At 49.6% G+C, this 13,502-nt stretch overlaps 1 protein-coding gene across 7 annotated transcripts in view; it reads left to right on the top strand.

Annotated features, from left to right (window-relative positions):
• Positions 1 to 13,502, top strand: part of IQCB1 (IQ motif containing B1) — a 242,569-nt gene that overhangs the window by 53,890 nt on the left and 175,177 nt on the right. For all 7 annotated transcript variants that reach the window (XM_085647522.1, XM_085647521.1, XM_085647524.1 and 4 more), the window contains one exon: positions 12,473 to 12,566. In XM_085647522.1, coding sequence (XP_085503648.1) covers positions 12,473 to 12,566 — 94 coding nt within the window. The remainder of the gene's footprint in view (positions 1 to 12,472; positions 12,567 to 13,502) is intronic.

The raw sequence follows: 13,502 nt of genomic DNA, 5'->3' as shown, positions 1-13,502 counted from the left end.
CGAGCGCGACCCGGCCTGGCCCAGCCTATCGTCTGAGACCTGCTGCAAGGGTGTACCTCTGCTGCGGCCCTGAAGGTGGCGTGACAGCATGGCGGCCAGGGGGGCCTCTCCGGAGCCGCCGGCAAGAATGAGGAGTTTCAGTGATGGTCGGTGAAAGGGAATGTGCTCCAGCTGCCCCGGTGGGGTTTACGGGTGAGATTGGAAGCTGCTAAGGCTGGAGACTGTGGCGGGGACAGGCCCAGGCCCGGAGGCCTGACCTCAACATGGCGTCGACCACAAGGTGCATACAGAGACTCCCGGAGGTAGCGGTTGTTAGCGGGACCAACGCGCCACCCAGCAGTGAGGTGATCTGCAGCCTGAGTGCTCCTTCTCTCGTGGGGCTCCGCATGTCCCGCTTGGAGTGACTGAATGCTGCGGGGGCCCGTCAACTGTTTAAGGTAGGCCCTGCCCGAGCCATTGGTTTGAGCTGCATCTGGCCCTTTGCCTCTGAGAACTGCTCCTACTTGACCCGCCGGGCCGAGATGACGAGCGCAGTTGGCACCGCAGTCCTGGAGTATTTCTGGCCATGCGGTCTTCACCCTTTGGATGCTTCAACTGCTCCCTCGGTTGCTAAGCACTTCGCATAGGAGCTGTGCTACTGCCCTCCTCTTTCGGGGCAGCTCTGGGAATTTTTGCCATAAGCGGACCTGCAGTGACCTCTACTATTGCGACCCCCTGCACCCTGGGGCATGTTGGTGCTACAGTGGACAACGGTGGGGGCTTACAATTGGGCTGGTCTCTTAGACTGGGGGTCCCTGTGAAGACCAGGGAGCCTATGCCCGCTCGACTGGCCGACAGTCGTAGCATCCACATGTGGAGTATCATGCTAGCCCAGAAGCCCCTTTCTCCTTAACGAGAACCTGCGGGAGGCAATCCCCTCCATTAATCCTCGGGGACCCAGGCTTGACATTGGTGACAACTCAACGTCAATAGCCTCTATGCCACCAAAGAGGGCCCAGTCTAATAGAGTCACCAGCTACTTTACTCAGGGAACAGGACCCATCAGGGAAAACACGGAAGGAAAGATGGTACTGACAATGGAAGACCTCCTTGCCTCGCTTGGAGACTTTAAGAAGGAGCTCAGTGAGGAACCAAGAACAGACTAGACCTCATCACTGGATACCCTGTGGAAGGACATCAATGCCTGGCTATCTTCCCTGGACCTCGACAATGCGACATGTCTTGATCAGCGAGTGGCCCCACTGGAGGAGGACACAGAACTCATACGCTCCCAACTACAGACGGCACTCCTCAGGTGCAAAGACTTTAAAAATTGCTCCAGGCACGATAACGTTCTCATCTGAGGGCTGGTTGAGGGAGCGGAAGGCCCTGATCTAGAAGCCTTCGTGGTGGGCATGTTCTCGAATATCCTGGGTGATGACCACCCTGAGGTGCGACTGGAGAGGGTTCACAGGGTTGTGCCACAGACGACAGGAGATGTTAAATGCACTAGAGACATTCTAGCTAAGCTACACTCCTTCAAGACTAAGGAGCAGATTCTCAGTATCGTTTCAGGGAGCTTCCTGTTCCTTGTTACAGGATGTGACTTGTGCTACCCTGGTGAGAAGAATGCAACTTAAACTGGTCACTGACCATCTCCGAAAGGAGCATGTGTGATACAGATGGACATATCCTTTTGGCATAGGCTTTCAGTTTAAGAACTGGTTGTATCACTTCATCGAGTTGGAGGGAGCGGCGGCGCTGCTGGGTTTGGAGATCTCTATCCCACAGGAGGAGAATTGGGCACGGAGAGAACCCTCCTAGGACCGGCCCTGCGCCAAGGCAGGAGGACATTAGCAACAGCAGCGCAGAGGACGGTGCTCAAGCAAATGAGTAGACCATGACAAACCCCTTTGGAACTTGGCTGCCAAATCTCTGTGTGGGGTCTGGGGTAGCGAGACTCACTGGCCTTGATCCGGACCGGGGGACCTTGCTCTGTCCGGACACATGTTCCAGGTTGAATTGCAACTCTGGCACAGAGGATTGACCGATTGGTCGATCCTGCCCAGGGCAGGACCCTGTGGAAGATGCTGGACGCTCATTGTTTTTTTCAGCCAGAGCCTGTGATCTCCAGCTAATGCGGAAATGGATCAAAGACCCCAGTTATATATGTATATCACCAGATAAGTTCTTACTGCAATAAGGAGCTCCGGCTCCTAAGCTCTGTAGTATTAATGAGTTATGTTTTGTTCTTGACTGCATGTCCAGAGATATTAGAAGAGGGGATGACAGAGTGGGCGGGAAGGGCTGGAGTGGGTGGTGGGGGACAGCCAGCTGTGGGGGAACGTGCAGATATTGTTATTGGCTTCTCACTTAACAGACTAGCCTGACCGCATAGAGCTGTGTCATGCTGTGTAAAGCCCATGGCAATAAACCTAGGCACCTGGAATCTTAAAGGCTTTAATTCCCCACACAAACGATGCAAATTCTGGAAATATATCTTAGACCGAAGGTTTGGGATAGTAGCCCTGCAGTAAACCCACCTAAAACGCACTGAGGAACATAGATTAAAACACAAATCCTACCCGCTGATATACAGGTCATCTGCAAGTTCTAAATATAATGTGGGTAGCCCTACTGTTTCACTCTTCTCTTAAATTTCAAACAACCAACGTCAAAACCGACAGGGAAGGGAGAATGCTGATGGTCAAATGCCTCCGATATGGTCGCAAATGCACGATAGCCACGTTTATGCCCCAAACTCGAATCAGATTTCCTCCTCTCCCTTTTCAGATAGCTAGGGGGTTTTGCAGAGTGGTGTTAATGGTACTCATTTGGGATCTCGGTTTGGATAGTACCCACCCCCATAGTCACACACAGGCACCTTCTCCTAACCTGCGATGCAGGAATTCACACAACTCTCTGGAACGCATGACATTCATTCCACCCACCACCAAAGATTATACCTTTTTTTCCATTCACATAGAACCTACTCCCATCTCCACCATGTCTTTGTGAGCCAAACACTACAGCAGGCGATTGTAGCTACTAATATTCACCCCACAACGATTTCCGATCATGCCCAGTTGGAGGTTACCCTAGACTGGTCAGGGTATGACTTGTGTTCTTATTTTAGTATACATGCCACAAAGACGCTGAAGAGGCAGATTCCATCCAGACCCAGCCTAAAACAGAAATTGTTATCAAATTAATTTGTAGAAATTGCAAAAAACAAATGCAGCCCCATTATCAGGTCACAGGTGTCTGGCGACCAAGTTGTAACCAAATGTTGTACACAGTAACTGCATGATGCTTGATTGCAGACATGTATTTATCCATTTGTTTACCACAGCAAATAAGATATTTTAGTTGGCGAAATGTGATTACAGTTGTTGGATTATATGAAACGGCTCAGTTTAACAGGCAGTATGGTGTTTAGCACCCTATTGCCTTTTCAGTTGAATCGATCCATATAATATAATAGAACAGAATATAAATCATATAATTCCTTGTGCACCACTTTTTTTTTTTTTTTTTTTTTTTTTTTTAAACCTTTATTTCTTCAAGAGTCTGGACACAGCTATTCAGCCGACAACCCGGAGGTTCGGCAGCTTCGTTAGAGAAGGACAAAGAAGCGTCCACATTGCATTAAAGGAGCAGTGAAAAGATTCCATTTTTAAGTAAACACGAACAAACAACCAACCCCAGCAAGGCAAAAACACTGAATGCCCATGGTGAAAGCCCCCCAGGGGAGGCCGGACCCCAATCATCTAACAGTCACAGTACTGTGATAAGAGGAAGAAGGGGGACAGCAGAGGCCCAAGAAGTCAATTAATCATCACATCTTATATACTGAGCTGGAAAGAATGTCAAGAAGAAAGCTGTTCCTCGGGGGGATCCAAATCAGGGGCAAGACATATTCCCCCCCTGTATTGATTCCACCGCCCCCAGATGGCGTGCCACTTCCGAGGGCGGCCTCTAGCGCAATATACTGTCTTCTCCCTGAGCATACTCCAATCCATATTTTCTTTCCACGCAGTCAATGTGGGGGGCCCCGCGGAGCCCCACAATCGCGCGATATCTCTCTTAGCGACCATGTTACCCAGAGTCACCCATTGGGTCTGTGCCGCATCGTGATCAGTGGGCCCCCAGACATTCAGGAGACAACACCGCGCTTCCGGCTGCATAGCAATGCCCGTCACCTCCCCCATCACTGCATGGACTCTCCTCCAGAATTCCGCGATGACACCACATTCCCAGATGATATGCAGGAAAGTACCCACCATACCACATCCCCTCCTACATAGGCCTTCCTCAGAGAACCCCATATGAACCAGCCTTGGCCCCGTCACATACACTCGATGCAGTATTTTGAGCTGCACCAGCCTCCGACGCGACGGGATCGCAACCTCCTTGGGAGAGGAAACAGCAGACTGCCAATCCTCGTCATCCAACTCGAGTCCATCCCTAGTCCACTGGTCCCGCAGCCCCAGAAGCGCATCCGCCCGGACGTTTATCAATTTCTTGTAGATGAGCGAGATCGTGCTCTCAGGCATATGGCCATCAAGGATCCGGTCCTCCAAAGGAGAAGACTCAGGCACCTTCTCACCCTCCACGAGGACTGACCGGAGGGCATGACGCACCTGAACATAGCGGAAAAACTCAGAAGTCCCCAACTCATACTCCTTCTGCAACTCTTCAAAGGACTTCACCCTCCCCTTAATCAGCACATCTCCGACCCTGGAGATGCCGATCAGGTCCCATTTATCAAAACCTTTTGTATGCCAAAGCCTACCCAATCTTTCAGATTCAAACAGCGGGGTAGCGAGGGTGAGCCTATCCTTCCAGCCCAGCGAGTCAGTTGCCATCTTCCACACACGCACCGCCACCCCAGTGGGCCCCGTGAGGGACGAGTCCAGGGACCGCGAGTACAACGCCCTGTGATAGTTACCACCACGCAGCAACCACCTATCCATGGCATAACCAGGGCTGAGGGCAGGGCCATAGAGACCATGATTAATCGCGCTCAGCTGGGTGGCCCAATAGTAGCGTCGGATGTCTGGAAGCGCAATACCCCCATCATACCATGGAAGCGTCAACTTAGCAATTGCTATTCGCGGCCGCCCGTCCCACAGCAACGTTCGTTGGAGGCTTTCGATCTCCCGAAAGTATTTGGCCGGTACCCAATCTAGAGTATTCTGCAATGCGTAGAGGAACCGGGGAAGAGACATCATTTTGAACAAGGCAGCGCGCCCAACGAGGGAAAGCGGCAGCCTCCGCCAGCCCTCTACATCCCGCCGCAGGCGCGCCAGGGGGGGGAGCAGGTTCCTCTCATACCGCAAAGCGGAGTCCGTGGAGATAAAGATCCCCAGATACACGAAGCCCTGCTGAGCGATCTGGATGGAACAAGTTCGCGGGATCGGTGGAACCTCGCCACTCAGAACATATAAATACGATTTACTCCAGTTGATGACGAGACCCGAATTCCTACCGAAAGATGTAAGAACGTCACAGACCACTATCAGTGATTTCTTGGGCGAGGCAAGATACAACAGGATGTCATCAGCATATAGCGAAATGCGGTCCTCGTGTTCGGGCGACCATCTAAGTCCCCGTATATCCGGGTTCCAGCGTATCCACGCCGCCAGTGGCTCAAGGGCGAGGGCGAACAACAATGGCGACAGGGGGCAACCTTGCCGAGTGCCCCTCCCAAGCTGAAACGGAGTCGACGCCCGGCCATTTACCACCACACTCGCAAGAGGTCCCTCATACAGCAACCTCACCCAGCTCACAAAGCCATGGCCAAAGCCGAACTTGGCCAGCACAGCCCACAAATATGCCCATTCCACCGTATCAAAGGCCATCGTGGCATCGAGAGACGCCACAACGGCTGGTTCACGCAGCGTGCCCGCCCTGGCGATTACGCCATGAAGGCGCCGAAGGTTTAACGCGGTGTTACGATGCGGAATAAAACCGGATTGATCCGGGTGGATCAGGTCTCCAAGTACCCTGATCAATCGGGCCGCAAGGACTTTAGCCAGAATCTTCGGCTCGGCGTTAAGAAGTGAGATAGGTCTATATGAGGCACACTTATCTCGGGGTTTACCATCTTTGTGTATAACAACAATTGTCGCCGGTCGCTGATCCAACGGGAGGGTCCCACTCCCCCGCGCCTCCACGAACATGGCGCGCAGGTGAGGGGCAACCCTATCCGGAAACAGCTTATACAGGTCAATTGGCAAGCCATTCGGGCCCGAGGCCTTGCCCGAGTTCAGCGCGCGGATAGCTCCCGCCACCTCATCGACCGTTATGTCTCCATCCAAATCGTCCCTATCTACGTCGGAAAGACAGGGCAAAGCGATATCACGCAAGAGGTCACGCGAGTCCTCGGGCGGCCTATCCGACACTGAGGCATAAACCATACGGAAATAGTCCGTGAAGCACGGTACAATCCTCTCAGGTTCCACAATCACCTCTCCCCCCTCTCCCGTCAACTCCGGCACTACTCTATTAACCCGTTCTTTTTTGTCCAGCCAAGCTAGGAGTTTCCCGGCCTTGTCACCAACATCATACAAGCGGCCCTGCTGTTCCCTACTGAGGGTCTTAGCAGCATTCGTCACCAGGTCCTTATACTCGGCTTGCTTCAAGCTCAGCTCATGCAGTGAGGCCTCTGTAACCTCCTCCTCTAGCGCTCCCTCCAAAGCCACGATCTCCTCCTCAACCTGCATAACCTCACCATCTCTCCGCCGCTTGGCCGCCACTACAAGGGAGAGGGCCTCCCCTCGCAGCACGGTCTTAAATGCTTCCCACAGCGACACTGCCGAGTCCACGGATCCCTGATTATCCTTGAAAAAATTTTCCACTGTCTTCACCAGTGCGCTGCGCATCTTGGGGTCTCGGAAGTACCAAGGGTTAATAGGAGCCACTCTTCCCCCTCCCTCACGGCCAACATCCAGCCTGACCCACACTGGCGAATGGTCCGATATACCACGCGCCATGTGCCTGGCCTCGGACACCATTGAGGCATGCGCAGCCAGAGTGAGCAGGTAATCAATCCTGGAGAGGCTACCATGCGCTCCGGAGTGGAAGGTGTATTGGCTCTGTGTGGGGTGCCGGAGCCTCCAGCAGTCTATCAGGCCAAGAGTGTCAAGAAAGTCTGGAAGCCACTTCTGAGCCCCCCCTGTGTCTCTGGGCGGGTATCTATCCAGCAGCCCAGAGCCTACAGCATTGAAGTCACCCCCCACCACAAGCATACCCCCCGGGAGATCCAGCAAGGCCCTACCCAGATCCGTAAACGTGGTGGCCTGCAGGGCCGGCGGGACATAAACCGAAACTAAAACCAAAGTTCTTCCTTCCCACCGCCCCGCCACCGCCACAAACCTCCCCCTATCGTCAACAATGGTGGAGTCCACCTCAAATGGTAGCGAGGCTCTGACTAGGATGCCCACACCCCTGGACCCAGAGGAAAATCCCGAATGTGCTATGAATTTATAACTCTTCCTATTAAGAGCATAGCACGTGTTACCTATAAGGTGCGTCTCCTGCAGTAGGGCGACATCCGGCAATGACCGTTTCAGGAATTGCAAAACAATCCCGCGCTTAATGCGATCCCCCCAACCATTAACATTCCAGCTAATAACACTTAAACCCCTACCCCCCATCCCCAAACGTAAGGAGGCCCACCCCACACCCGAAGAGCCACCATGGAACAGTCCTGAAAATAATCAATACGCCTTGCAGAAACAAACCCCCCAACAACAAACCCAAAATCCCAACTATCCCCCCCACCCTGCACCCCTGCTGCAGCTTACAAAGCCCCCCCAACTTGCAGTGTGCCTGTCGCCCTACCAAACCCAAAATCTACAAAAAGTACCCTAAGGGAGGAAAGAGCTCCCCTCGTCTTCCCACAACCCTCCGTATTTACTGCATTCTGTTCAAGTCATTAACTAGAGTCAAATCGAGTCAGTCCGGTTCCGAAGACATCAACCTTGTTCATCCCGGCCACTGTCCCCGTCTGCGGCAGTGTCCTCTCCCGTCCGTCGTCGGGGCAGAGCGTCCAGCCATTCATCGGCCATGACAGGCGACTCAAAAAAGAATGTTCGGTCTTCGTACACCACACGTAGTCTGGCAGGGAAGAGCATGGCATATTTCAGTTCCCTCTCCCGAAGCCGCCTCTTCACCCCCAGGAAGCCCTGCCTCTGCCTCTGCACCTGCTGGGTGAAGTCAGGATAGAAATTCACCGAAGCGTTCTGGAAGGGGACCGGGCCCGTCACCCTCGATGCTTGCAGGATAGCGTCCCGATCTCGAAAATGAAAGAGCCGGGCGACAATCGGCCTCGGTGGGGCTCCCACCTTGGGCCTACCACCCGGCACTCTATGGGCCCTCTCAACTGCGAAAAACTTTCCAAGACCCTTAGGCTGCAGATGGTTAAGCACCAAGTCCTCCACTAGCAGGTCTACAGAAGTCTCGTCCGAGGACTCCGGGACCCCGATAACGCGCACGTTGTTGCGCCTGGCCCGGCTCTCAAAGTCCTCCAGCCGACGGGCGGCGAGATCACTCTCGGTCCGCAACTTACGGACCTCGGTCTGTAGTTCCGAGACATCATCAGCGAGGCCCGTGGTCTTGAGGTCCAGGGTTTTAACTCGTTCGTTCGTTTTGCCCAAATCCGCGCGGATCAGATTGACGTCCACCAAGATGGCATCCACTTTGTGCGCCAGGGCATCAAACTGTCTCCCAATCGAAGTCTGCAGCCCTTCGAGCGCGCCCATGACATCCTGGAGCGAGAGCTCCGGGGCCAAGGGTGACGCAGTCTTCTGTGCATCCGGCGGCTGGGTCGGTCCACCCGGTGACCCCTTCTGCTGGGCGTAGCGGTCCATATTATTGGCCTGAGTATAGGCTCCCCGCCTGGTGGCCTTAGGCTTCAGCCGATCCACCTCTGCTTTGCCCGACATAGTTGGCTTCAAACAGGACGACCCTCTTCCAGCGAAATAAGGCAGGAGTGCGCAGTCCTGCGATGGGCCGCCAGAGTAGCGTGCAGAGCGTCCAAATGATAATAAAGCAGCCGAGAGCACTCCCTGGGCAGGGCCAACAAAGGGCGAGAAAGTGAAAGTGAAAGGATGGGGACCTCCGTCCGGTAGTTCACACCTCGCCTGGCCGCTGTTGTTCAATTAGAGGTCGGGCATCCTGCCAACTCAAGCCCCTGGCATCCCTCGGAGATAGGCCTCAATCTTCCGCCATGCATAACTCCGGTTCCCGGTGGGCGATCCGACCGCGGGTAGCATCAATCGCCTCCCTGACAAGTCATCTGCACGATGCCATGCATGCAAACAGGATTAGAGACAGGATAGTCGACGGAGGGCACGAGGGTCTCGGGAGCTCAAAGCTCACGCGGCCATCTTGGTCAAGCGCTAGGCTCCTCCTCCCTTGTGCACCACTTTTGAGGATTTTAATGTGAACTCCAGTGGAAGCCATTAGTTTCAATAGCTTTTCTACTTCTTCTACAGCAAACTGCTACAGTTTTAGCTGCAGTTTGTGTTTATTTTGCATTGTCGTTCCTCTGTATACCTTTATATTATTTGAAGAGGAGCACTGTTGCAAAGAAATGTACAATTCATTTTAAATAAAAGGGCACATACATTACAAAATCCTCATTTATGCACATTAGGTTTCGGCACCATCTATTAGCTGTCTTGGTGAAGAGCGCATTGATAGACATTAACTGTTTTCCGCTGCTTCAAGGACGATGCTGGCAGTGTGTTGCCAGGCATTGTTTTTCTTCGAAAAGCTGTTTCTAGAAATGAAAACACGGATTTCTGTTGGAAGTTAACACATCATAATTAGAATATTTTATTGAGTTACACTATTGCAGTTGTATTTCTGCCACAGTTGCTTTCAGAGACCATGCCTTTGAAGTATTGTGGGGCTTCCCAAGGATAGTAACCTACCTGCATCCTGGGTTTTTGCCACCATATGATAAGCCCAGTTAAAAAATAATGCTCAGGGTTAGTTATTCATTTCATATTTTTATGACTTTTACTTTGTGATATTGCCTGTTCAAGTGACGTTAAGTAGTGCAAAGTTGGCGTAACAGTTTATGCTCACCAGCTTCAAACCAGATCACAGGAATAAACAACATTTCATTAATTCTCCTCACATTTTCTTTTCTTAGCCTCACTTACCCATTATTTCCTACTTGGCTCTCTTTATACGCTCCTTACTTTCCTGCCGTTGCACCTATATTGTACTCACTCTGTGAACGTACCATCATGACGCGATTTGCTGACCACCGTTCCGCCATATTCTTCCGCTCACACATGCCTCATTATCTACCTCCATTCCCTGCACTTGGTCACTGGTCCTTCTCTCTTCCCGAGACTTACTCAATGCCCTAATGGCTTCTTCTCACCTTCTTCACCAACCTGCTCATTCTTATTTAGTAAGTGAAAAGAGGAGAAGGAAGTACTCTGGGTCGGGGTAGGTGGCGGTTGCAGAGTGTTTGTTGCACTATTAGTTACATGCACCCTTTTGCGGATGCTGTTAAAGCCTACTTCCTCTTGGCAATATTTTTTGCTGATGCGTGTATTGCATAATACGCAAAAAAAATACCAATAAGTTGATTGCTGTGGAATAGGGAATACAAAAAAACATGCTTTACTTGTTTTAAGCCGATTTGGTGCACAGTCTGGTATTCTTATAAACATTGCTAAGTCATGCCTTTTGCCATTAACTGAGAAGAGAGCAAGGCTGTTGGTTTCACCGACGGTGTTTTGGTTACCGGTAGCGTTGCAAACATTTACATGCCTGGGTTTCAAACTATACAGGGACCAGCACAACGTAACACAGGGTAACCTAGGAAAGCTAATAATGGCTGCCACCTTGATCTTGCTGAAGGCGGCAAAGTACATTTGAAACTGCTATTTAATGCTGAGAGGTGGGGAAACCTTATATGCATCTGAGATGTCACTCTTGGGGCTTCAGAGGTTCTCCCCAATTGTCCAGATGGTGGTAAGTCCCTCTAGACAAGGGCAGGGATCATCTTACTGAGAGCACTTTGATTTGGGTTCCCTCATGGCCCTTGGGAAAAGAAATGCTGCTTACGATCTACCTCTAGGGACATTTTTAGTGCTTGTTGCGTTATCTAAAGTGATTACAGTTAAATAGGTCAAGGGAGGGACAAAGGCCAAGAGTGATGTATTGCTAAAACAAAACCTTATCACTCTGGTGATGGGTCAACACTTCATTACAGCAGCCTAAAAAGCCATCAGTGCCATCAATGGAGATTGGAGGGGGCTGAATTTGGTCACCTGGCATGGATTTGTATGGTCCTTACTCAGTGATGGTTGAAGGTTACAAACTATATTCCAGATAGGACAGCTAGGCACGACCTGGGAGGGCCCAATAGGTGCTTACTGAGGCAAATGCCACAACTTAAACCTGGTAGATAAGAACAATTATTGACCTAACTCTGCTCCTGGCTAAACTGCAAATTGCCATGAACTGGAGAGGCGATTGTCCCCGGAGTAAATGTAAAAATGATGTATGTTGATTTGCTAGAGTTGAGGTGGAAGCCTATACCCGTTCCACCGGTGACATGTCCAGGCCAAGACTGATTTTGGACTGGGAGTCACTGTTGAGAGCTATTAATACAAAAATGGATGACAGACTGCCTTCCATGTTACACCCCAAAGATATAAATGTAAATGTAAATTGATACTTGTATAGCGCATCTGTAGAGACCAAACACTAGCAAAGTATACACTTCTGTTCTGTAATGCAGCTTTGATCCTGGACATATCCGACTATATTCCACTCTGTTGCATCCCCGCGGAATGGGAGGAATGGGCAGCAAAGATGGACTGGTGCAAAAGAGCTGAAGAGACTGTATATGCAGCCCGGAGTTGCCTGTGTAAAACGGAAAAGATCTGGGGACAGTTGAAAGAATTCTGAAATGTAGGGTGATGATCCAGGAGACTGGAATACACTGTGTGGTCCTGTGTGTTTTGGTCGTCAGGGGACTCTAGAGGGGAAGGAGACCCGAGTTTGGCGGGTTCCTTGAGTTCCATGTGACAAGGCTCAATGGACCTATATAGACCATAACCCTCTCATGCTGTTTGTTTTGTACATGTCTTCTTGCTCACAGCATATGTCAAACCTTTTCTGTTGGCCTTGTTTGCCTTATAAAGGTTTAAATAAACATGGGGGGGGGGGTAAGTCAAGCAAAAGGGTGTTTTCTTTACTTCTTGCGATATTTTTTGTCTTTACTGTGTGGCTGAACTAATGAATGACGTGAGGGACTATTTGTTCTCTTACAAAATGAATATCTGGTATGTTATTATATTTAAATGTCTTTTCATAAAGAATATGAACTGGGTATCATTATCATGACGCTATGCACATATGTACTTTTGTTTGTATAATTGTAAAACAAAATCAAAAAATGCTTTACTTGTTCAAGCATGGAGTTGACTTCTTTAAATTGTGCAATTTCTTTGAGGATGAAGAGAAAAGTGAATTTCTGAGGTGTTTCAGGACTGTCACAGATTCCCTTTGCTGGCTGTTTGGTGGACATGTTCAGCTAACAGAACATGGTAAGTGAAAGTGTAGTATGCAGTTAAAAATCTGAAGACGGTGATGTAATTCTCACTGTTTGTCGGATTACAAATCTTTTACAACACCTTGTGCCATATTGATTGCCCTTGGGCCTCGTCTAGATAGTTGTGAATAATCATTTTCTACATTTGTTTGTCTGTCCAGCATATACTATTTGCTTCTTGTTGCAATCTTTTTAGTGCCACGTTTGTTTCTTAGAAATACTATAAATGGTTTATTCTCATCATGCAACATCTGCTTTTCTAAAAACAACATTGAAATCTTGTATTGTTGATAATTCTTATACGTTTTCCTACACCTCTTCAACATATCCATCTGTTACGTTTTTCCCCTGGTTTTATAATGAGTTATACTTCATTTTTATGGAAAGAGACCAAGAGTTTAATTTTAAAACTCCTAGGCTCCTCCCCATTTCTAGATATTTATAAAGAGTGGTAACTTCCCTCCATTTCGGCGATTGGCTTTTGAAGAGTCTTTCTAACTTTATACATTTATGACACAGAGCTACTTTTTGTGCATCTGTTCCAGCCATTGTCCCAGCATTTAGTGTGACAGGTCCAAAAATATCATGTGCAATGTGTTGGTCCTTTGAAATATGTAATACAGTTAAAATAATCAAAACTTGATATTACTGTATCTGAATCAGTGCTGCTAGCCACTTGAGTTTGCTTCACTATTTCAGACCTTGGATTGCCTTCCATATTTCTATTAAATCATTTAGTTTTCATGGTGCAATCATGAAATCAAACCTCGAGCCTTTTTTTTCAAAATCCAGAACGTTTTACAATTTCACCCACTTTGTTAATATAAATGTCTAATCTTTTGTTTGCAATAAAATATTTTTTATTATCTTTTGTTTAAAAACATGTGGCTGATTTATTTTGTCTTGGAATTATGCTTTCTCAAAGCCGCAA

Source organism: Triturus cristatus, chromosome 3_2 (genome assembly GCF_964204655.1).
Source record: "Triturus cristatus chromosome 3_2, aTriCri1.1, whole genome shotgun sequence".
Classification (NCBI taxonomy): Eukaryota; Metazoa; Chordata; class Amphibia; order Caudata; family Salamandridae; genus Triturus; species Triturus cristatus.
The sequence above is the reverse complement of the archived record's forward strand: the minus strand, read 5'-3'. Positions and strand labels throughout refer to the sequence as shown.